The sequence below is a fragment of the Ambystoma mexicanum genome, chromosome 10 (genome assembly GCF_040938575.1).
Source record: "Ambystoma mexicanum isolate Mex_15411 chromosome 10, UKY_AmexF1_1, whole genome shotgun sequence".
NCBI lineage: Eukaryota > Metazoa > Chordata > Amphibia > Caudata > Ambystomatidae > Ambystoma > Ambystoma mexicanum.
Genome location: NC_090932.1, coordinates 863,486,086 through 863,512,373, shown reverse-complemented (window position 1 = coordinate 863,512,373; position 26,288 = coordinate 863,486,086). Strand labels below are relative to the sequence as shown.

The 26,288-nt window shown below is 45.2% G+C and overlaps 1 protein-coding gene across 1 annotated transcript in view; it reads right to left on the bottom strand.

Moving 5' to 3' along the window:
- The window catches only part of SKIL (SKI like proto-oncogene), a 621,859-nt gene that overhangs the window by 570,315 nt on the left and 25,256 nt on the right, over nt 1-26,288 (bottom strand). The window contains exon 2 of the mRNA XM_069618566.1: nt 17,800-19,525. Coding sequence (XP_069474667.1) covers nt 17,800-18,891 — 1,092 coding nt within the window. The 5' untranslated portion in view covers nt 18,892-19,525. The remainder of the gene's footprint in view (nt 1-17,799; nt 19,526-26,288) is intronic.

The window sequence follows — 26,288 nt, the reverse complement described above, 5'->3', positions numbered from 1 at the left end:
AACTGTAATGTTTTTTGAAAGGAGCAACAGAACGTGGACGACCTACCCCAATAGATTATTAGTTTCAGCGGCCATTAGGGCGGCTTTACCCTACTGAGCCCTGAGAAGAAGCGTGTGCTAGGCAGGGCTAGATGTGGGGGTGCCTGAGATCCAGGAATGGAGCTGGGCAATGGTTGGGGAGGGTATTTTTGGGGGAGGGTATTTTTGGGGGAGGGGTGGGTGGGAAGAAGGTGGGGGATGGGAAGTTGAGTGTGTGTGTGTGTGTGGTTATGGGGAGTTTAAGTTTTGTCTCAAGCCTATTTGGAGGAATCAGCATGTTGTACTTGCGGTGCATGAAGGGGCGTAATCGGCGGAGGATCGGGAGGGTGTTTATTAACGTCCTATGGGGGGCCTCAGGATAATAACGTGGAACGTCAGGGGCCTTAACAGCTATCTGAAAAGAAACAAAATCATGATGTATCTGAAAAGGCAGAAAATAGATATCGCATTAGTACAGGAGACGTACTTGACGCAAGAGAAGTTGGACCTTGTTAAGAGAAAGTGGAGAGGGACCGTAGTGGGCTCGCCATACTCTGCATATGCCCGAGGGGTGTTAATCTGGGTGGCACTGCATGTCCCGTTCAAATCGATACAAGAGGTAGTTGAAACTGATGGAAGGATGGCTATATTGCGAGGCCTTGTGGAGAGCAGGGAGGTATGCATAGTAAACACGTATGCCCCCAACCAAACACAGCAGCATATTTCAGAGCCCTGTGTACCAATCTTAGTACATGTATAGGGAGCGCGGTGATCTGGGGTGGGGACTTTAATTGTTTGTTGGATCCTGTGGTGGACAGATCTGAAGGCAGGGTGGGTAAGCCTAGCCCAGCGGCGAGAGTGTTGCAGACGCTGCTAACTCATTTTGGCTTTACAGATGCGTGGAGGATGAAACATTCCACTGAGAGGCAATACTCGCACTATTCAGCACCGCACCAACTGCATACTAGGCTCGATTACGTCTTCGCTACAGCAGATGCGATATCTGAGATTACTCAAATTGAATAGAAGGCCAGGGTCCTCTCGGATCATTCGCCCCTGATCCCGAGGGTGAAGATCCCTACATGGCGCCTCCGAGCGGAGGCGCTCAAAGATCCAGTCTTTAGAGAAGATATAAGGGAAGAGATTACTAACTTCTTTGAAGAGAATACTGGGAGTGTTGATTCTGCGGGCACATTATGGGAAGCTTTTAAGGTGGTGATGCGGGGGGCGGCCATTGCTAAGTCAAGAGGGTTACAGGGTGGGGTCTTGGCTGACCTGCAGAGGGCGGAAACTGAGCTAGAAACAGCATTGAAGAGCGGTGACGTAGACACAGAGCTGGTGCTTCAACTACAGCAACAATGTGCAGGGCATTGCGAAAGACTCTGCAACCTCAATTATAGGAAATATGTTGAGAGGCAGCACGCGGGGGGAGACAAGATGGGCCGCCTTTTAGCCTGGCTATACAAAAGCGAGACCCCTAGGCCTCCGATTAGGCCCATTATTAGGGAGGACGGAGATGAGGTGGCCACGCAAGAGGGGGTTAACAAAGAATTTGTGGAATATTACAGAGTGCTGTACGGAGATGATGAGAGGGGTGACCAGCGCAAGATAATTGAAACGTTAGAAGACATAGGGCTGCCCAAGATAAGTGAAGAAGAGAGGGAGGAGTTAGATGAGCCAATCACGTTAGAGGAGTTAGAAGAGGTCGTGAAGCAGTTGCCTACCTGTAAGACCCCAGGAGCAGATGGGTTCCCCAGCGAATTCTATAAAAGTATACAGAGAGGAAATCATCCCCCCAATGCTGGACATGCTTAATGAAGCGTTTGAGATAGGACGGTTGCCTGAGTCACTCAGAGAGGCGATCATAATACCGCTGGCCAAGCCCAATAAACCGGAGCATAGATGTGGTTCTTCAGGCCTCTGTCGATGCTAAATCAGGACAGCAAGATTCTCACGGCTGTCCTAGCAAGTCGATTGCAGAAAGTGATTGGTAGATTCATACATCCTGATCAAACGGGTTATGTCCCGAGCAGAAACATAACACACAACCATAGGCGACTTCACTGGGTGGTCGAATGGGGTAGTAAGAACGAGGGTGAGATGGCGATAGTGTCTCTAGATGCAGTTAAAGCTTTTGACTCGGTCAAGTGGTCATGGCTATTGGCTGCTTTGGAAGGGTATGGAATGGGGCCAGGCTATATCAGGTGGGCCAAGATGTTGTATAGTGAGCCGCTTGCCAGGGTCCGAACTGGAGCGGTGATATCTGAAAGATGGCAACTTGGCAGAGGCACCAGACAAGGGTGCCCCTGGTCCCCGATGCTTTACATCTTGGCCCTGGAGCCTCTGGCAATATGCCTTAGGGCACAGTATGATGCGATTGGCATTGAGGTAGGAGGGGAACGACACTTGATATCCTTGTACGCGGACGATGTGTTACTGTACTTGCAATACCCAGAAGAAAATCTCTTATACATACTTGAAGTGATGGAAAGGTATGCAGAGTTGTCGGGCATCTCGGTGAACCCCCAAAAGTCTGTCATATTCTCGCGAGGTAGCTATAAGGGGATCCCTGTAGATGGACTACCGGTGCTACAGGTACCATGGGCAACTAGCTCTTTTCGCTATTTGGGCGTAGATGTAGATCACACGGTGCAAGAAGAACACAGACACAAAACGGAAGTAGCCGTCGAGAAAATTAGGAACAGCATGCAGTTCTGGGCAAGACTGCCCTTGGCGATGATGGGGCGGGGGCCATGCTTAAGATGGTAGTTCTGCCCAGGCTCCTGCATTACTTTAGTAATATCCCATACATAATAACCAAGAAGTTTTTCGGTAAATTGAACAGCATGTGTAGGGATTTCCTGTGGCACGGTACCCGAAATAGAGTGGTGTTTTGGAAACTGCAGAACTTTTATGAAAAAGGAAGTATCAGACTGCCTCATTTTAAGGTTTATTATTTGGCGGGACAGTTACAGTATGTGGCCAAGTGGCATTCTGATGAAGTGACCCCTGAGCACAGGTTGCTTGGACAGGACTGCGCCCCGTTTTATTTGAAAGAAATGATTTGGCTGTCCGAAACTGAAATGAGGGGGCGTTCTGCGATGTTGAGGCTTGGATGGAAAATTTGGCGTAGGGCTTGTCGTTTGATGGAAGTCCCATGCCCGTGCCTCCTACTGATGTCGCTGGTTGCTTTGACAGGAGGGGATGATCAGCTGAGGGCGATTGTTAGGACCTACTGGGAATCAGTGGGGCTGGCAACGCTAGGCGATGTTTGGCAAGAGGGATCCATTAAGGAGTTTATAGAACTCAACGAAGAGGCGGGGCTACACACGGGCCAATATGTCACGTACATTAGATTGGTGCGGATGATTAAGAACACCTGGCCAGAGACAGTTTTGATAGAAGAACCAGATGCAGTTTTGGGAACAATATATGATATATCCGAAGGAGGTCATGAGATCTCGAGACTGTATGAGATGGCGATGGCTAAGGCGGGGAAAGATTTGACACATCTGAGACTGGACTGGGAGGAGGAAGTGGGGGCCCCGATGGAGGACGGGTATGGGAGCGTGCCCTGGGTTACCACAAAAAAGTGTCTAGAAATGCCAGATTAAAACAAATACAGCTGTATGTAACGCGTAGGGCATACATGACCCCCTTGAGGATATCGAAGTTCCGAAACGCTGGAATACAAGTGTGTCCTAAATGTAACCTGGAAAACGCTGACATGACACACATGTTTTGGTCGTGCCCGATTATTAGGTGCTACTGGGGAGAAGTGGCGCAGAAACTGGCTGATAAAGGGGTTACTCTTGTCACAGACACGGCCTGGGCCTGCTTACTGGGCGGGTTCCCTAGGCCACGGAAACTCAAGCATATTGAGAAACTGAGAAATCTGGTGTATGTGCTTTCGAAACGTAGGATCGCCATGGGGTGGAAGAAATGCCACAAACCTAAGGTGGATGTATGGTGGAAGGACTTGCAGAAATGGGCGGAGGCTGAAACGGTGGCATGGCAAGAAGCGAGTAGCCGGGCTGATGAAGGGGAGGCGAGCACCCTGTTGGCTTGGAAAACGCTAATAACAGAATTGTTTGGAGTAATATCAGATGCAACAGACTCAGAAGAGAACGAAACACGGCCGCATGTGCCAAACATTGAAAGGGATTGACAAATAGGCTCACGCGGGGAGGGAGGGATAATGGGAGCAGTGATTACGATAACTTGATGTGTAATTGAACTATTATGATTATGCTGCTGGTTTGGTTTTTGTTGTTCTGTTTGCATAAAATCAATAAAAGAAATTAAAAAAAAAAATCTTTGACTTCAGGATTCCGTTGTGTCTCTCCACAAGCCCAGCAGAACTGGGATGCCTGGAACTGTGGAATCGCTTCTCTATTTGCAGACCTGCACAGATCTGTAGCACTACTGTGCCCACAAAGTGGGGGCCGTTGTCTGACCACAGGACACAAGGCAACCCAAACCGGGAGAAATACTCCTTCAGCATTAATTTTGCTGTGGACATGGCAGTACAGTCTTTTAAAGGATATGCCTCCACCCACTTACTGAATGCACAGATTACCACTAACACGTACTTGTAGTTCTGGCACCTTTCCATTTCTATTAAATCAAAATGGACCACCTCAAACGACAGAGGGTGGGCCGAAACTACCTGCTGGAGTCACGGTTCCCTTTCCTGCATTGTGTTGCAGGCACGTGATACAATTCTGCACTAGCCTTCCAGTATTCTTTTTTATGTGCTCATTCTTCCATACTGTGGATAAATGCTGTACCATTTTCTTTGCGCAAATGTGGGTAGGGCTATGCGCCATTATAACCATTGCAGTTACGCAACAATTTGGCAACATCCAGTTCTTTGTTTCCTTGTCCACCCAACATCCTTCCAAATCTAACTCAGCAGAGCCCTTAGCCCACCCCTGAATCTCTTTGGTCGTGGCCTCAGCCGGCATTTCTTTGACTGTGGCAACTCCATTCTCTATCATACAAGGTACTTCCTCAGTCTGTACTGTCATCATTTTATTCCCCAAATCTGTGGCTGTTTGCTTCGCAATCCTGTCTGCAAACGCGTTTCCCTCTCCCACTCTGCATGTTACTTTCTTATGCGCCTCGCACTTTACTATAGGTAGGCGCTTTGGAAACGTGAGCGCAGACAACAATCGCACAATCAAAGGGCCATGCTGAATCCTGACTCCATGTGATGTCAAGAAACCCCTCTCAGCCCAAAGTCGGCCGAAATTGTGAACCACGCCAAAGGCGTACTGGCTGTCAGTATAAATATTTACTTTCAGATTCTCAGAGAGTTCACAGGCTCGGGTCAGTGCTATTATTTCTGCGGCTTGTGCCGAATCGTAGGGGATCCTTCTGTTCTCTACAACTCTCTTTAGGGTAGTAATTGCATATGCAGCCGTTGATGTGCCATCAGGTAATTTAAAACAAGAGCCATCGCAAAATAACTCCCCATATGGCTCATTTTGTGGGATATCGCTCAAATCAATCCTTCCCTTTGTTTCTTCTTCAGTGATCATTAAACAATCATGGGGTGGTGATTCGTTGTCACCAATTTCTGCTATGGGCAGTGGCATTAATTCTGAAGGATTCAATGCGCTACACCTCATAATTTAGATGTGGGGTACAAACAAGATGAGCTCATATCTTGTCAGTCTAGCTGAGGTGAGGTGTTGCGTCTGCGTCCTATTTAATAGAACGTCTATAGCATGTGGCACCATCAGAATGAAAATGTGCCCCAATACCATTCCTTCCGTTTGTTTCACTGACGCAGCAGCCGCTGCGACGGATCGCAAACATCGTGGTAGTGCGCGCGCTACAGGGTCCAACGCGCAAGAAAAATAGCCGCACAGCCTATTTCTTCCACCTTGTTCCTGTGTCAAAACCGCCAATGCACATCCTTCACTCTCACTCACAAATAGTCTGAAGATCTTTTTATAGTTAGGAGTGCCTAAAACTGGCGCAGCACACAATGCAACTTTCAATTGCTCAAACGCTTTCTGACATTCCTCATCCCACTGCAAAGGCATCTCTGCATCCTTTTTAGTCAATTTTATCATCGGCTTCACAATCAACGCAAAATTACTGATCCACTGTCGACAATAAGAGGCCATGCCTATTACAGCTCTCACTCCTTTTTGAGTTTTTGGAATGGGCATACTAGAAATACTTTTTATGCGTTCTGGTGTTAATCTTCTCCCTTCTTTCGAAAGTAAGTATCCCAAATAAGACGCCTCCTTTTGATTATACTGGAATTTCTTCAAACTTGCCTTATGACCATGGGTCGCTAAATGTGTCAAGAGTAATACAGTACTTTCTTTGCAGATCTCTTTCGTGTCAGCAGCTAATAACAAGTCATCTATGTACTGCAAGAGTACGCAACCTTCGGGTAGTTCTAGCATGTCTAGCTGCTCTTTTAGCGCTCTGCTGTAAATGCTCGGGCTTTCTGTATATCCTTGTGGAATGCGTGTGAATGTGAATGATCGACTTCCTAGAGTGAACGCGAACAGATATCTCTGCTTTTATCCACTAGGATGCTAAAGAATGCGTTCTTCAAATCAACTACACTAAAGTATTCTGCAGTGGCCGGTATCATTGTCAGTATTGTTGTGACATCTGGGACCAAAGGGAATTGTGGGTCTACCACTTTGTTTAATGAGCGCAGATCAATTATGAAACGATAGGGTACTTCATTGCCTCCTTTCTTGTAAACTGGAAGAATCGGGCTGTTGCACGTGCTCCCTGCAATTTCCTCAACCACCCCCAATCTCACCAGGTCAGTAACAATGCTTTTCAATCCCTTCTCACCTTCAACAGAAATTTTATACTGGGGAATTCGTGGTAGTGTTACACCTTCTTTCAAAGTTATTTTTGCTGGCTCTATTTTCAAGCATCCTACATCATTATCATGGATTGCCCACAGACAGGTTGGTACTCCACTTAACTCTTCTGGCAACTCTTTTGACATGAATTCCGTCACCGGTGCATCGTGAGGGCACATCGTGAGGAACACCCCGTCTGCCGTACAATGTATGACTGCCCCCAATTTTCTCAACAAATTTAATCCTAACAAGTGCTCTCCACAATTCTCTGTCAAAGGAAATGGACACTGCTCCATAAATGGTCCTATTGTAATTGGGACAGCTTCGGACATGGGGTTAATTACTGGTGTACCTGCGAACTCTACAGAAACATTCTTCTGCCCCGACAGTGGTATCTCCGGAACCAAGTGGTGGTCTATCGAACACTTCTGTGCCCCTGTATCTACAAGGAAACGGTGCGCCTTATTCCCGACTCTCATTTCTACGTAGGGTCCTCTTTGATTCACGGGAATAGACACTGGTTCCGACCCCTGTCGTGGGCTGTCCGATCTCGTAAATAACACATCGTCCGATGTGTAGTCACCGCTACTGCGTAATACGTGTTTGGTTGTGTATTTCCACTTCCCCCTCCATGTCCTCCACTCTGATCATTTCTCTGTTGGCCCTGCCCGCCCTGATTTTGGTTCAAAACACTTTGTTCAATGTCTGGTTCTGTTGTGCTTGGTTTTGGCCATATGATTGGGTTTGAGTACCTCCATTGGTATATCCCTGCTGCATGTTACTTCTGCTTGGGCCGTTCGACCCCTGATGTCCTCTATGAGGCCTTCTCTGACCAAACCCACCTCTATTCTGTAGGTGCGGGCATTGCGCTCGCCAGTGTCCTTCCTCCTTACAGTACACACACTGATTTAATCCCAATGACACCCCATGCATATTATTCAAATTTCCCCGGCCTTGTGCATTACCTCTACCTCTATTGTATCCAATGACCTGCTGCATAACACCCTTGTTTTTAAATGTACTCTATCCTTCACCTCTCTTTCTTTCGCCACATTTACCCTGTTCTCGTAATATTGGGCTATGTGTAATATCTCACTCACTGGATTTGCTGCCCAGGAACTTTCCGACGTCATTAACAAATCTTGAATTGGCGATATTAGTCCCCTCACATATTTATCAACAAATAGCATTTTCCAGTGGGCAGGATGTGAGCCTTTTCTGTGCTCACATCCTGCCCACTGACGTTTGTGAATACTCCTTCAAATCTATTGAAATAATCTGTTACTGGCTCATCCTTACCCTGTACACATGTAGTTAATTTGTCCCACTGAATACTTTTTTCTGGAATTATTTCCCTCAATCTCCGCATTATCCGTTCTGGTAGATCTGCCATGCGGGTTCCTGGATTTTCCCCTACTTTTCTATTTTTATCCTCCAGTAATAACTCCGCCCATGTGGTGCCAAAAACCCCCGCGTCATCTACCGTCCTCATCTGTTTCCATATATCTGCTGGCAAAATGGCTGGGAAAATCAAATCTATATCGCTCATAGTAAGCACTGCTGATCTCAGGGTTGACTCCACTTCCTTGTAGAAACCTGCTGGATTCTTTCTTATATCGGGAATCGTCTGTTTTATAGTATTCACCTCTTGCCTGGAAAAGGGGACATGCACATACTGGGCGGTGAAATGGGCTGGTGTTACCTGCGCTCCTACTGTTCCCGTCGCAGGGATCTCTACTTTTGGTACAAACGTGGGCGGGACCTCTCTCATTGGAAACGCCCCACTCACGATTCCGCCCCCTTCTCTTAGGTTCAATAGTATTCCTAAGTCCAGTGATAGGCCCGTTTCTCCTGTACTTCGCTCGAATGCTCTCCTGTATACCGCTAGTATCTCAGGTGGAGTGGCCTTATTATTTTTTATATCCTTCTTCATCAAATGGTCAGCCATCGATTGCAGTGCCTTTCTTTTCATTGGCATGGAATATTCATCAAATATATCATGTATAACCATTGTTGGAATACTAGGATTTCATACCCATTTTACAGCTTCTCGTATACATACTTTCAATTTCTCCCCCTTCTGTACAGATGACGTTGAATGTCTCTGCTCTATGTATGATTCTACCGCCCCTCTCCCCTCTCTTCTAATATCCCAACCCCTGTACCCAGGTGCAGCAAACATTTCGGCATACTCATTATCCAACTCATTTTTAAGATCAAAAAGTCTATCCACAGGTTCCTTCACTTCTTCTATTCTACAACATGCTAGTTGGTTCAAATCTAACAATCGTTGTGGTGGTAATTTGTCAAGAAACTTTTTCCAGTCTCCCACCAAAAATGTCCCCATGCATTCCAACACTACCTGTCTCTCATCTCTTCTTCGGTACCCATACAATGAGGCCAATGCTGTCGTCTCATCATTTCCTTCTATGTACATTTCTGCCTCTTGTCGTAATTCAATCTTTCTCTCTTTGCGGATTGCGCTTCGAGTTACCCGTCCAAATCCTGTTCCTTCAGCCCCGCCTCTCGCCTCCACAGTCTCAATCTCGACTTTGGGAGGGGCGGATGGTGCTGAATCTGTCTCTAGAGCGGGAGGTGCGGATGGGACAAGTGACACAGGTGGCATCTGTGAAGGGCCTTGCTGGGTGTTGTGTGTCCGCAGTCTGCGCTTGTGGGAGTGCTTGTGCTGTGGGCGGGGCTTGGGTTAACGCTTGCGTGAGGGGAAGTGCTCGGGCTGCGGGAGGAGGTATGAGAGCTATTGGTTGGGCCCGCGCAGTCATTGCTGGCGTGTTTGGTTTCGATTCTGGTTTTGGGCCTCGACCCGTGTTAGTTAACAAATGTTCCATTAATTAATCTGCTATGTGTAGTTCCCGGTGTGGGTATATTCGGTCTATGTTCATCTGGTCCTGTCTCCCTTCCCGTCTTAGACTCTCAGTCCACTCCTCCTCTTCCGCTATCTCAAGCTTCGTTTTATGCCTACGCACATGCTTCTCTCTACTCCTTAGTCGGAGCATCGCTTCCCTCCTCCAATCTTTGACGGTCTCAAAAGCTGCAGGTCGCGCTTTCTTTCTAATCAGCACCCTCTCTAGGTTATCTATCCTCCCCATCTCAAAACTACCATTAATCGGCCACTGATGGTCGGGTTGCTTTCTAGTTGGCCTATGCCAAATTTCACAAAATATTATCGCACCCACACCATATTTCGCATACATATTATAAGCCGGCGTTCCCCTAGGTGGTGCACTTTGGCCATATTCCAAGGACTGTCTACCGCAGCTGAAAAGCCCTGCTAAAGTGGACAGTACTCCAGGCATGTTTCTTTAACCTTCCCCTTTGGTTAGCCACTTTTACCTGGACGTTTGAGTTTGCAAAATCAACACTACCAAAAATCCGGTTTCTCTTTGAATCGGGGAATGACTCACCTGATAAAACAAGTCGCCTGTTCTAACGCAACCTCTCCTCACGTCATGTCTGCGCTTCTCTGGCTTCTGCCTCGTCTCGGGACCCTCGCCTCCTTTGCCCTCTGGCCCGGTATGTCGTTCAGGGATGAGATGTGTGCAGATCTGCGGAAGGAATCTCTCCTCTCTTCTACAGGGCGCCCTGTACACTTCTTGATCCCGGCTCGACCGTCCCGTCCTCGCCGTTCTTCCGCCTTTACTCCGTTACAACGTATACGATGGGGCACGTGGGGGAGGGTCCCTATTCGGGCGCCATCTTGAAAGGGGCCCCTAGGGGTCCCTCGTGCTATGGAAGCAAGGCAATGACCATACACGAAAAGATGCGCCAGACACAAGGTTTCAAATTCCCAATGCTAGGGTTTATTGCAAGCAAAAGATAGTATCAATTGGCCAATTCTGATCTCGCGCCCCGCCACGTGAGTTTCCTAGACCTCGAGGGACTCAAGAGAGCGAATTACGTACATCAGTTACATATATACAAAATGCATATCATACAATCATATCATGTTCAATACCCCTCTGTATTAAGTTCCTTTGAACTCGGGATGACGATGGACATATCCGACGAGTATGACGATTATAATGCTTTCGATGTCTATTCTAGTAACAATGTGCAGTTTAGAAAGTGCAGAGGCATCTTTTAGAACACGGTGGTTCTTTTCTTGGAAGCAATCTGTACACGGGGGAAGAGCCACATTCCAAGCTTTGCTATCTATGAGGTACTATTCGTGTCCTGGGAGCCGACACGTTCTAAAGGTTTTTGCGAAGGGGGGCCGTAAGAGAAGCATAATTCAAGCCTTTAACTGTATTATTCTAACATATTCTACCATCGTACGAGACTGGCTGGCAGCTGTGAAGTGATTAAATGCCCTGCAGCTTCCTCCCAAGGCTACAGAGGGAGCGTGGGCATTCCTTTCTGGGCTACTCATGAGGAGTTTCAGCAAACTCTTCAGTCCCGCGACCTTGTCCTTTCATATTCAGAGAACAATGTTAACAGTTGAGCAGAGTAAGCAGAATTCGCTAGAATTGCAAGCTGCAAAGCAGTTTTTAGACAGAAAGCAATGAGCAATGGCTAACAAGCAAAATGGCGATTCTTGCTATATTTAAAATGGCCGCTTGTCGGTCAAGCATAGCAGTTTATATTTCTATAATTTGGTGCATAAGGCGGTTGGCCCACGGCCATCAAGTTACGTCTATCATTCAAATGAAGGGTATTCATTTTTACAGATTGACACTGTCACAATCTGTCCTTGGAATAAGAAGATCGAGAGTAGGTGGCAGAATCACGCGCGCATGCGCGAGAGTGATTAGCAGTACAGAATAGGACATTGCGCGCATGTGCGTAAATGAGTAGCACTCATAAACGCTACCACAGACGGCGGCAGCTCCTTTGGGGAAGCCAGCGTGTCAAGACAGCGAAGCAATTAAGAGGCAAGAGTGAGGGGAATAGAATAATGTGCAGGGTTACAGGAGGGCTGTAATTCAAACTTATGGTAGTAATGAATACAAACATTTAACTTACAGAATACGTGCTGCATAGAAATACTTTCAACAGAGATGAACATACAATCTGGGGGATAAAAAGCCAAACAGGTAGAGAGCTTTAAGTGCATATTTTGAATAAATATAAGAAAATAGTGTCTTAAAATGGTCTACAATTAATTTCTTTGTGTTTTTTGTATTTTTGCATTGTTTAAACCCCACTGCGGATCACAATCATAATCCGGTATGTGTAATTTTCTTTACAAATTCTTTCACGAATAATTGGGAATGGATTATAATGGTGGATATGTCACTGATTTACAAATAGTAGTGTTAATAGCCCTGATGATGGACGGAGGTCCGAAATGCATTGGCAATAAAATTGTGACACTGACTGGTCAGGAATAAATAAGAATACTTGAAAAAACTCTATAAAGAACTGTGGATTGATAATTTGGAGCATAACCACTGAACAAAGTGTCTGAAATTATTTTGAGAGTTAATTGCAACCCAACAAGGGAAGTGAGAGCAAGCTCATCCAAGGATGGAAATTGTCCATCCCTACTTTGTGGATATTGCTTAAACCTGGTGCCTAGGCTAAAGGGTGAGCCCCCATAAATAATTGGGGAAGAACTAGCGAAAACTTTGAAATTCAGCAGTGCCCACCCTACCTCCTAATTTCCATCTAGAGTGTAGCCATCTTACACATTTAGATGGAGTGCCAAAATGGTTACCTTACAGAGTTAGGCTATATAATAGGTAGGAAGAGCGGTGGCAATTTACTGGAGTAGAGTAATGGCTGTACTCCCCGCCCACATCACAAGTAATCAAAAATTCTCAAACAGGTCCTACGTGAGGGACGCCGTTCCAAGATTATTGATACATTAAGTCAGGCATTTGTGGTAGCAAGTTATTGTAATCACTCAAGGAGCAGGAGGCTCTGCCAACAAATGGTAGTCGGCAAAGCTTTTGCCATGACACAAGACCCAGTGGGTGTCATAAATGGCACAGCTCAGTCTCAAAGGACCAGCACCAAAGGGAATTACCATTTAATACATTGTTAAATAAGCAAACAAATGCGTTGTTAAATGTTTACTTCTAGTGGAGGCAGATTTTCCCTAATCTCTCTCGTTAGGAACGCCGCAGCAACATTTAAAATTAATTGATCAGGGTGAAAAACGATTAGCTGAAAGAGAAGTCAATCCCTTCGTTTGTAGACCCTTTTCATAAGACAAAACTATAAAGCAATAGTACAGGCACCATCTACAGAACCCCCAGCTGCTTGCACCCTTTTTGTAACAGAGTACACCGACTACATGACATGCTAGCAAACCACTTACCATTAAAAATCCCATTTGTTGGGGGATGTTAATATTTGGTTGGACTGCCCTGGAAACACATTTACTGCACTTTTCTTAAATCATTGTGTGCTTGGCCATTTCTTGCTGGCCACCTATTCCTACCCATACTCGTGCCCACAACCTCATAATGGTTCTTATTTGAGGGACCTCACCTTGTAAACATCTGCCATCAGTCTTCTGCCTCAGCCTGGCTATGATTTACTCACACGTGTTGCCCCTCACCAGAGTACTACAAAACTTCTACAAGCGCGCACCCAAGAAGAGTCAAAAGCCATCTTTGCTCAAACCTGGAGCAGGCCTCTGAATAGGCCCCCCCTCTCGCCTCTAGGAGGATAGAATTAGAACGTTCAACCACCTGGGTCCCTCAATCACCAAAAAGAATGGAACTTCTGCATAAAAGAAACAACTGGTATGACGCAGAGCAGCTCCCGTTCAAATAAAATTGGAAGCAGGAAGAAAAAAATCAAAACAAACCGGCACGAGAATGTGCTTGGTGGAAAACAGACCTGTAGGAGGATGACACTGAACATGCAGGTGCCTCTGAATGTTCTTGTGTACCGAGAGCTCAACTATTTCAGGAGACTGTCAAATCAAAACAACATTGCTGGTCACCAGCGGTCTACCTCCTACCTGCATCATATTCCCACACACGAGAATATGCTCAGCACTTGCAAGCAGATTACTCATATGGAAGGCAAAACAAACAGTACTAAAAAAATGAAGGCTTCATCTGAGCAGGTTCACACTTATTAGGGGTTTATCCCCAAATACAGCACTGCATTCTTGGCTACCAACTTTGCAGCCCAAATGAGCAGTTTCTTTAGTCTGGGTTGTATCAATCTGGCCCCACATAAAACAAGCATGCCCCCACGCCCTTCTTGAAAAATCCATAAAATGACCCCCACATTCTAGCCAACTATCGCATGATAGAAGGCGCACCATTCTTATGCAAAATCTTGAAGAAAATGGCCACCCAACAGTCGCTGAGCCACAACAAGCCTAACAACCTACTGCATGCCCACCAATCCAGATTTCCATCTGCCAGAAGAAATTAACCAGCTTTACTGTTCATATTACGTTATATTTGTATAGCGCTGTTTACCATTGATATGATTCCAAAGTGCGGTGGGTTGAAAGCGCATAGTGTATGTGTGCAGCCAGGGCAGATTAACTGGTGTGTAGTTGCATTCCAGTGCTAGGCGTGGTGCAGTGGTTGTGTGAGATCAGTAGAGTGTGTGCAGCAATGCCAAGGACTTGGGTCTCTGCATTCTGGTGGTGGAGGAGTCTGAATGGGATTACGTGTGCAGCTAGACCGATTTCCGTGGGGTATAGCTGCATTGTATTGTTTGTTGTTGCAGAGTAGAGAGTTAGCATAATAGTGGGTTTGAGTGCCTGTGTGGATTTGAGGGAGACCCCGTTCCGGACACGCTTCCAGTGCCTGTTGAGGGGATGGTATCTCCCTTTGGGGTTCTGAGCTATTAAGCTAACGTCCTCCGCGTCTTGTTGGGTCTGGAATTGCTTATTGGCAGTCTGTTGGACGATGACAAACTAATCAGGCGCAAATCATATCGTTTCAATATAGGTGCTAGAGAGACCCTGTCAGTAGTTCTGCTAAATACATGCCCAGGTAGGTAAAATAGCGCTATTAGACCCTCTGTAGTGCTGCTGAACAATTTCCAGATGAGTAAGAAAAGCAAGATAGTCATCTCCTGGACTGATAGTGTAGTGCATATCTGAAGGGTGCAATGATCAAGCTCAGTCATAGCATTGGTACATAAATGCTATTAGTGCTTGGGTTACGAGTCTAGCACAATCAATCCAGATAATTGGAGATAGATACCTCATGGCCTCAGAGTGGCGTGTATACCTGAAGGAGGAAGGCAATGATTTAACTCAGTCATGGCATAGGTACATCTGTGCTACTACGATTCTGTTTTCGAAGTAACAAGCAAATCAATACGGTTTCTTTTTAAATTGTCACACTTACCTTTCCTGAAATATTGGCAGGCCTAGAGCCTTCCAACATTACATTTGGATATTACCCTAAAAAGTATGTTCTACATTCTGCTTATTTGTACATAAATGTATATAGGTTCCCCATCCAAACTGGGTGAACCCTGTTTTGATGTTATGTGCTAGTGTTGGTGAAGTAATTACACATGATCTATTATTTTGATTGTTCATACCCATGTTGCCCGGTCTCTATATGGAACAAACCACTATTTTGTATAACAGAATGGAACAAACCACTATTTTGTACAACAGACAGTGTGGGCATTCCCTGCTTTGTACTTGAAGTTCTTAACAAGGGCTTGTAGTCCACCCTACCTCCCCTCCTGAGAGTAAAGCCTAGACTACTCTTCCATGCTACCAATTGTAGAGGGATGAACAGTCTCACGAAATAAGGACACCAAAGTGATCCTCTCCTTCTCGATTTGTCAGCAACGCTCACTACTGTGACCCACACCATGTTCCATTCTCCTAAGAGATTCCTTGAGCATAAAAGGTAGTGCACTAAACTGGATCGCTTCTTTGCTCCAAGACAGAGAACTCAGTAGTGGGGAGCGGTTCCTTCCTCTCCAAGGTCTATGCTCTCAATTCTGAAGGTCCACTCTGTTCCTAGCTCTTTAATAGTCCCATTAAGCCATTGCCAACCTCGCCATTCTCATCAGCTTTCTAAACATAGGCCAACACCTCCCTGATTGCATTCAAACTTGCTAGCTCTAGTTCACATTGTTTGGCCATATCATCCTGTCGGTCATTCATCAATGACCAGATTGACAAATCGCTTTTATCAATGCACCAAAAGCTCACATTTTCAACCTTGGATCCTTCGCCCCTCCTACACTAGACTAGCTAACATAAGTGCAGCCCCAAATCTAATGACAGCAAAAAACGTGGGCTTTACCTCTGATGGCCGGCCCTACTTCGCCGTACGAATACAGGAAACCACTGCAAAGTCTCACAGTTGTCTTAAATGCATTTTCTCTTTTCTGAACACATTCATAAAGTTGTGGTGACAAGAACCATGGTACTCCCTTCCCATGACTACTGGGCAAGTCTATATCTGGGCCTCCCTAAAGGCATTACACACCAGCTGCAAGTAACACAAAGTAATACAATACAAGGCAGCCAGACTGATGCTGTGAGCGAATCTTCCAGGAGAGGCTACATTGCACGCAGCCTTAAAACTATTCAATGGGTCCCTAAGACGTACCATCCACCTAAGAACCATCACTTACAGAGCCTACTAGGTTAGAGGGGGAAAATTTGGACTGACGGGTAGACTGTTATGAGTGTGCTTGGCCCATAAATGATGTAAGTAGCAGGGTGCTGGATAATCGGTAGTGTTGGTTCCTGCCCTAGAGCCAGTATACGTCAACACAGGGTTAGATTAAACCAATAATCTGCGCTTCCCCACAGGTATTTGCGCAGTTATACTTAATTGTCAAATTTCAATGTTACTCATGTTTATAATTTTCGACGGACTCATTTCTGTCTGCCTGTCTTGAACCTGGTATGTATATTTTAAATTTTTGGTACTTCATGAAATATTGTTAATCGGGCTTGACAAGGACTATCAGCCTTGAGAAAGACCATTTGGTCGAAACGCACGTCGGCTGGACCGTGATCACTTCAATAAAAGAACATTTCGTTATGAGACTTGATACTATAACTAATTTTTGTTAATATAATACACTGATATTCCATCAATTGTTTTCTTGAATGAAAGTTCCATATCACTGAGAAGCACAATTAAGTATAACAGCACAAATACCTATGGGTGAGTGCAGATAATTGGTTTAATCCAACCCTGAGTTAGATGGGGAGTTGCCGTTTTATGTATTGAAGTCCAAGTACTATCCAAGTAGGGTATGTTAGCGTCTTCGGACTCAACATGGTCCACTTTAGGAAAAAAACTTTGGGGTATACCGATGAACACTACTGGTGTCACCCCATCCTCCCCATTTCCTTGACACCAGTTGATAAGCATCTACTGTTCAGGAAAAAGCTGAAGACGTTTCTCTTCAATCCTTTGACTTGCAGTAAACTAGTCGCCAGGACCACCTGATGGCTAAAGGACCTACCTGTACATTTCTGCTGGCCTAACTATTGCATCCTTTTTTTTGCTGACTTTCTCTCCCTCATTCCACCAACACACCTCCCTTGCACTTACCAAGTTATTCTTAAGTGTTCTGTACTGGCACTTGCCCCTCCTCCCAATGCACTTATCTAATCATGAATGTTCCAAGGCGGACAATCATAACTCCCTGGGAAGCTCTGAAGTTACTGCATTAACGGTTGTTGTGCCTTATAAAACAGTACTAAATATTGCTTTGTCAGGCTTTTTTTTACTAGTTGGGCATCTACTTGGTGAGTTCAGCAAACTGTAGACACTACTGCTCTTCATGACAAAGCAGAATTTAAAACACCCAAGCTGCTTTTCGTGTAATGCAGAATAAGCACATTACTCTATTGTTAGCTCCTCTCATAAAAAGAAAGTTATAAAGAAAAAACATGTTTTTCAGATTTTATAAGATTTGTAACTACCATTCATTAAAAGTAAAAAAGTTGCATGTGCAATCTTGAATGCAAATATTGTCATAACGAAAAAGTAAAAATTTGAGAACTTACTTTGCACTGTGACCGTTTCCGATAGTTTTTCAAACTAAACTTCTCTTTCATTTCTTCCAGCACAAGTTTTAATTCCCTTTCATCCGGGGTATCGAGGTACTTGGGGCTGAGGTGAAGATAGCAATACCATTTAGCACAGTCAAAGCCCCAATGGCAGGTCCTCTTGTCGGGTGACCTATGAGAATGCATTACGAATGTCTGCGTTGAAAACATACCATAGCATTCCAGACACTGTATGCATGGTGCATCTGGCTGCGTGTAAAACTGTGGTGCAAATAAACCATGGCACTTGCCTAAACAATCGTGTTCCACTTCAAAGGCACTACCAGTTTCTCTCAGTTGGGCCAATGCATTTTTAGCAGGTAGCAGACTCCCATTTTGAGGAAAAGTGTGTGGCCGTAATAGAGCATTGCATAGCCTTTGAGCATCCGTAAGAGTAATTAAGCCACAAGACGGAGCATTGAAAGGAAGTATTCCCAGTACTTTTAGAATATGAAGCTGATCTGAAGAACACCTTGAGCAGTAAATGTACAATTCATCACAGACAATGTTGATTTGCTGGAGTGAGAAGTCACGGAGAACAGAGTTCAACACTTGAGGAAGACACAGTCTATTTTCACCACCAACCATAAAGCAAGAAATTGGTTCCCCTTCCAAGACAGTCTGGGTGAGCTCTGTTGAATTATCTGACGCAATGAGCAAAGGACCAGGAAGAACCTGAGGCGATGGAAGGGGCAAGAAAACCGCAGGCGACATGCTCTCTTGAGAATAGCGAGCCGAAAAAGCTGCTGGTCCCCCCAGTGAGCTTTGACTACTTAAATGGAACTGTGCCAAAGTGTTCTTCAAGCCAGGATTCAGATTTGATAGAGATCCTGGCACACTGCTTGGCTTTGTGATTTCTCCATCAATTTCCACAGAAACATCTCCATAATCTTCAATAACTTCCTTTTTTATCATTGGCAATTTTAATCCCATTTGCACACCGTTCGTGAGATCTGGCTCACACATTTTCCTCTTGACTGGGGGGCCATCATCATCACTAGTACTCAGTTGTTGGGTTGAAGATCGGCACACAGTGTCTGTACTCTCCATAGCGTTAAACTACAAAATGCTTCAATAGCTTGAACACATTTTTCTGTCTATGTATTACACTAAATGGTCTTGTGAAATATAGGATTCAGGTTTACATTAAATACTAAGCGTGTGTATTTTGCATTTTAAAAAAGTCAGTTGACCTAATGTTTCTAACTATTGTGCACTTTCTATACTTTTCTACAAATAAAAACAACTTAACGTTCCAAGCCTAATTGAAAAGCCATTGCAATGCTTTTTTCCATGGTATTCATCACCATATATAGACCATGTTAAATGTATTGGAGCTGCCCGGTCTACAAAATGCTCATCTACAATAGCACAAGCCTCATGCCACTTCTTCAAGTAATTTCTGGTTTCTGAGTTCAAAAACAATTTTAACTGGACTCCAAAATTGGTGTGCCAAAAAAGGGGTGGAAGTGATATGCAAAATTCCGGAACAAGTGGCGTCTTGCAGGTGCCATCACAAAAACAAACCAAAAGATAAACATTCACGTGAACTGATGTAAATCCCTGGATCTTGCAAACTTCAACTGTATTGTCCAACTTCTTCTTTGCATTTTAAGATAGAACCAGTCATCACCAATTATTAGTTCTTTACAGTGGTGAGGATTCCAATCAACCATATCTTAATCTGGAATAAAACAAAGAGCGTGTGAACAAACCTTGTATACACAATAATGCACATAACATGAAATTAGTTTGTTCCCAGTTTTGAAATTCCTACGTCAATGTATCTGTATGGCTAGCATTATGATTAGAGATCCATAATCAGATCTGACTAGAGAAAGTACATCTAACTTGTTCAAAACTTTTGATAATGATTTTTTTCAAATTATAGGATTTCTGAAAGCTAGGAAATAGAACCCTATTTTGCAACAATAAAGACAAGCATTCGCAAAGCCAACAGTTTTGATTTTATGCCGGCATTGGATAGTTTGCCTGGCCTAATGCTACTACCTGGCAACAGCTAGCAAATGGTACGAATACATGGTGTGAGAAACCTGACGGTGTCTCACCCTCTAGTCCCTGGGGATCTGTCATCCAGGTGGTCTGGACACAGCCATTGCTTTTGGATCCAGTTCCTGGGGTTGGACCAGTGTGGGAGGACACCTGTGTGAGGGGGTCTTTGGGGAGCGGGACACTGGAAGGTGAGATGCAGTATCCACTTCCCTGTAACATCTTTACTGCATCCTACCAGGTAGGATACTTAGGAACTCAATCCCCACACCCCCTTTCACCACAAACACTTTCTCACAGACAGCTTGCTAAGAGAAAACGGACTAACACCTGATTGAGCCGTATACCAGACATGTTCCAATACAATGGTCAGGCAATTACTGACCATCACACACACCTGACTTTCTTTACACTTCCCCACACGGATAAAAGGCAACGCACAAGAGCACTCGGAGGGAGGCAAAGCACATGAGGAAACAGCAGTTCCACGATGGATGTATAACACAAGGATAAAAGACGGCGAAACAGAAGGGGGATTGCAAGGAGGGAAGTGCCCTTGATGTTTTCGACAAGGAACCATTACTTTCACAAAACCTCAAGAATAGAAAGCGTAAGACCAGGAAACCAGGCTGAAGAATCCTGCATTGTGTCTCGGAGGTACCCGGGGTCCTCCGGCGTCGATCAGCAAGGCGGGAAGAATCACCTGCTGCCATGGTACTGTCCTTGGCTCCCACAACAGAGCAGTGCCAGGGAAAACAACACAGCCGGTGAGTTGGGGAGGCAGATACCAGACTGGTCTGTGTTGAAGCCAAGGTAGCAAGTGGCAACATTGTATGGTGAGTGCTAAAGCGAACAGTGTATGAAAAGCATGTGATAACAAACTCGAGTAACATTGAACAAATGAGTGAACTTTGTAACCAAGATACAATACCTTTCACAGAGTGGTCTGGCACTGCATGCATGCTCATTTGAAGGTCTCTGTAAGGTATCCAACAAAGCGGTGGCAAAAACGATCGAGTGGCAAAGGATTGTGAATCGAAGTGGGCCTGCAGTGGGTCAAGCGAAATCGTGCGCACAATCAAAAGTCTTCAATGTTCATACTGCCAAGAAATTTGATGTCAAAGTAGATAACGTTGGCCAGTGCACGAACGAGGGAGATCAATTGAAAGCTTTGGATTAAAGCAAGTTTGTGAATTTAATTGGTCCAAGCCCAGCGGACGGAGACTGATTGAACATTGTGTTAAAATGGATCTGTTCACCTGAGAAATTGGATACATCATAATCCTACAAGCATTGTGTTAAAAGGGGATCCGAGGTGAATAGTGAGTCACATGAGAAATTGAGTATGTGTGAAATCCTAAGAGGGAAGGAATGTATTGTTTGTCGTATCAGGCCCTCTGAAAGAAGAGACTTTGAAAGGCAAAGAGACTTGGGCACAGATGCTAATGTTTGAACTCCAGCCTATTGCTAGAGAAGCCAGAGACTGCCAAGCACAAGTGGGCCGCCTTGTCCTGTGGAAGGGAGGCCATCGGCCTGAATATCCTGACATATCATTTTTTGAACACCTTTCTTTTTTTTCCCCACAACTTTATTTTCATTTTCGCAATCAAATAGGTTACATGTCATCAAAATATCACAAGCTCAATTTACTGTGACTGTCATAACATTTCATGCCGAGATTGTGATTGCGTGTAAATACTCCGGATGCAACCTTAATGATAACATTAACATATACCGTCCCCCCGCCCCCGCCTCCCTCCCCTTAACTGGAATGGTTCCAACTTGAGCATCAATGGTTGATCTGGTCTGTGGTTTGTTCATCCTTTAGATTACCTTGGCTTTGTCTATAGTGCCGATCTTCCGCTGACCTGTCTAACAGGCTTCAGCTCAGGATTGCTCTCTTTAGCTTTGGTCTGAAGTAGTAAGCTTCCCTCTCTTTGACAAAGTCTATGAATGGGTCCCATATTGCTCAGAATTTCTGGTGCTTTCCCCTCTCTCAGGGCTCTCACTTTTTCCATTGCTAATATGGTCCATATTTTGACCCACCAGCATGCTATCACTGGACCCTCTAGGTTTTTCCAGCTTTGGGACAGGCCCACCACATGCCGCCATTAATAGTTGGGTGAGGAGGGCTGCGTTATTTCCTGTCGCTGCATATATTCCTTCTACTTCAGTACCGATTAGGATTACCTTTGGGTCCCATGGGAGTGGTCTCCCTGTGATTTCTTTTATATGTCCCAATACATCACAGCTTTGGGACAGGCCCGCCACATGTGATACAAGTCTCTCCTGTTTCCACATTGCCTCCATCAGTTGGGCGGAGTTTGTGGGGTTCATTTTATGGAGCCTATGTGGGGTTAGGTACCACCTGGTGCATATTTTGTATGCTGTCTCTTTGACAGTAGTGCTCTTAAATGTTTTTTGTACCCTCTTCCAGATTTGTCCCCATTCCTCCTCGGTAACGTGGGTGCCCAAGTCCCTTTCCCAATTGTCTTTGTATGAAATGCTGTCCTCTATTTGTACTTTATCTATTACTCTGTACATTTTTGCTAGTCCTTTCGAGGGTACTCCCTCCTGCAGGGTGAGCTCCAGTCCCACTGGGGCTCTGGTGAGTGCCTTTTTTACCTCCTTCTGTGAGATCCAACGCCTTATTTGTATGTATGCGTACCTTTCCCTTTACCCTATGCTGAATTTCTGCTTACAGTCTTCGAATACCAAAGGGGATCCCCCTCCTGAAAGAAGTCGTTCAAATGGATCGTGTTTTCCCAGTACCCGGCCCAGCGTTCCCCGGGGTAAAGTCTTGGTTATGTGCCATTGGGTTAAAGGTTCCTAGCCCTGGCGTGATGTGGCATTTCTTGAGTGCTTGATCCCATCCCCTCAATGATACTCTGGTAGCTTCCGGTAGATGTCCTTCTTCCCCCCTTGCCGCTGTTCGTAACACATGTAATGTTCCTAGGGGGATGTTTGTCACCCCTTGCTCTATTTCCACCCATCCCTTAAGTGCGTTCCCTCCCATCAATTTCAGCATAGGTGCTATTTGGGCTGCCAGAATATATCTCTCGAGATCAGGAGCCCCGAGTCCTCCCAATAGGGGTGGTCTAGTCAGGACACTTTTTGGTATTCTAGATTTTTTCCCCCATGCCACACAAAGACGACTGCTTCTTTTTGCAGAGCCTTGCTCATCTTGGGGGGGAATTTAAACCAGGAGGGAACTAACCACGTACAATAGGCGGGGTAGCAAGGTCATCTTGAGTGCGGCAATGCGTGCGAACTAGGACAGTTCCTGGGCGTCCCATTTATGTAGGTCTTCTTTTAACTGTTTCCATAGTGGCGTTATGTTTGACCCATATAGATGTTTATATTCTTGTTAGTAAGATGCCTAGGTATTCTATGGCTTTGGGTTCCCAGATTAGTGGATACTGCAACTTTATTATTTCAACCACCCCCTCTGAACACTTCTTCTACATAACATCTTTTACCTAACTTTGTTTCCCACACTATTTAGAGGTAAGGATCGTTTTTTTTATTTTTATTTTTTTAGTATAGACCCTTTTATTTTGACTTGACAAGACCACACTAGGGCTGTGTTGGTATTATTTGATAGTCATAGCTTGCTCCCATCTTTAGATTTAGGATTAGATTTTTGAACCATTTTTGAAGTTCAATAAACATCCTTTAACTGTGGTCACCTGTGGCTGTTTTACTGTTGACACCATGCCTTCCTTACAATGGGCAGAGGATAGAGCGGGACAAATGCCCATCTTATACCTTCTTATACCTATAAGCAAGCCATAACTGTTGGCTTTGCCAGTGCTTGGTTTTTTACATAAGTTCAATACTCAAATAAAGTGGCTGAAGGCACACTTGTTTAAAGACAATATATTACACCAGTTAAGCATTTACATCCACAATTATTCCATCAATTCTTATAAGGCTGCTTACAAATTACAAACCGATGCAAAGTGGACTCCTTCAGGATCAAGCAACTCCACCCACAACATGCATGTAATAAATTAGTGGCTAGACGGGCCGCACTACTCTGGACAAAGTTGTGGAGATGCCCAACTTCATTTGGTATGTTATGTTGATTTATACCATGCACCGCTACCACCCAGAGGCAGTCTCCAGGCGCTCGCGTTGCTCTGCAAGAGGGGATGGGGAGGTTAGTGAGGATACGATGAGATAGGTTCAGAACCAGGAGGAACTGGCATCTGTGAGCATTGTTTTGCATGTGGATAAGATTCAGTGCCTCTGGTGTGTGGTAGTGTTATGTGTGAGGCTGTGGTGTGTTTGGTTGAGCGCACTGGTTGAATTATGTCCATAATGGATCCAGAGTCACGGGTAGCCGGAGCTGTCAGATTATCCGGTGCCTTGGTGGGTATTTGCGTTGTTGATGGTTTTATGGACTATGTGGGTGGTTCAGTCTAGGTGTGCTTCAGCATCTGGAGATGCCGGGTGTGAACATCGAATGGATTATTGGTTTGTTTATGTGTGGAGTGGCTAGCCCAAGGTCTGTTATGGCGTAGTTATGTTGGGGAAGCAGGAAGGGGAGAATGGATTTGTAAGTCTGTCGGTTTGGTGGAGCCTCTGGCGTGGCCCTTTGGTTGCCGCTCGACTGTATCGAGCCCGGTTTTTGGTTGTGGTTCTTTGGCCTATCTCCTCTCCACTCTAGTTGTCTGTGTGGCGTTGTTGCTGCCGATGTCCTTCGAGGTTGTCAACGTCTGTTGAATAGCCAGGCTTTGAGCCGTTTCCTGAAGGTGATGTGGTCTTCTGTGATTCTAATTTCTTAGGGCATGGTGTTCCAGAGATTAGCAATTAGACATGAACGCTGTTCAGCCAAAGTTTCTTTTTTCGCAGTGCTTTGCCTCTATTTGTAGGTCGTTGCTGGATCTGATGTCCCTTCTTGGGCGATACCGGCTAATATGGTCTCAGAAGAATTCAGCTCCTTGTCTGTGCAGGGCTTTGTGGGCGATGCAGAGTTTTTTGAATTTGATGCACTTTTTTACTGGTAACCAGTGTAGGCTTCTCAGTGCTGGCATCTTCGGTTTAGTATTAATAGGATCCTGGCTGCAATATTTTGCAGCCTTTGGAGTTTCTTGGCGAGTCTTTCCGGCATTCCTAGGTAGAGCCTGTTTGCATAGTCTATTCTTGTGAGTATCAGGGATATGATTGTGAGGGAAGGAAAGGTAGGGATTAATTCTCTGAGCAGTCGTTGGAGGAAAAAGCATTTTTGGCGATAACATTGACTTGCGGTTCCAGGGATAGTCTGTTGCCAATGAGTAGTTCTAGGTTATTTAATATGTCAGTAGTCTCTGATTGCGGTCCCATGTCGAACATTGGTGCCACACACACACCGGGAATGATGTGTGGACCTAGCCGACCCTTGATTGTTCCTCCGTTCTACGGGAAACAGCTTCCGCATTTCGGGTGGGACCTCCAATCAAGCTTTGCGCACTCGCTCTCCTGATTGGGTGACTGACAGACACAGACACAGACACAGACACAGACACAGACACAGACACAGACATAGACACACAATGATGTAGGGACACGGCAGGCACACTGCTGCAGATTCATTCTGCAACTCAACTCCCTGGCGACTGCTTCTCCATGAGACCGGCACCAGTACAAGCGCGGACCCGACACAGATAATCACACCGTGAGGTGATTTTGGGTTCAATAGCAGACGACGCGTTGTTCAGCAGCAACATAGTGGATCTAACTTTGTCAAACACCGGCAGCCGTACTAAGGTAAATATCTCTGGCACATATGCTCCAACATTGGGACTCTTTACCCCACGTTGCTATGTAGGAAAGGTTGATCTAGACCAAATATTGATCCTATAATACAATTTATGGTATGTATTCTATTATACCACCCTTTGTCTTCTGCTGTTTGCATGCAGCATGCAGACAGATGAACGAAGGGTCCTTGAATACATGATTCCTGCGCCTAAAACACACGACGCAAGGGACTACTTACCCAGTGATGTAGATCAGAGCAATCTATGGGACGCGATGCAAGTGCAGATACAGGTAAACTCTCATGTCAGTATGCCGTAAGATAGTACACAGCATTTAGGTGCAGTAGATAGACCAATGCGAAACAGCATGACCATTAACCGATTACACCCAATCCCCCCACCCCCTTTTTTTCAGGGAATTTGGATTAGCCGACTTCCTGCACCTCCCACTCTACTGACTGGTGCCATCTGGCTCTACTAGTTAGAGCTTCCGCTGAGAATAAATACTACAGAGGCAGCCCGAGATGAGAGCATATGAAGAACACTAATATGATGTCCTTGGTGAGTCGATTCAAATATTGTTTACCCTCACCACGGCAAGTCTGAGGTAGTACGTTTCTCCCAAACTTCACCTTGCTCGTCAAACTTGCAGTTGATGATTTTTCTTCATTTTTGCGAAAGTATTACTTGATG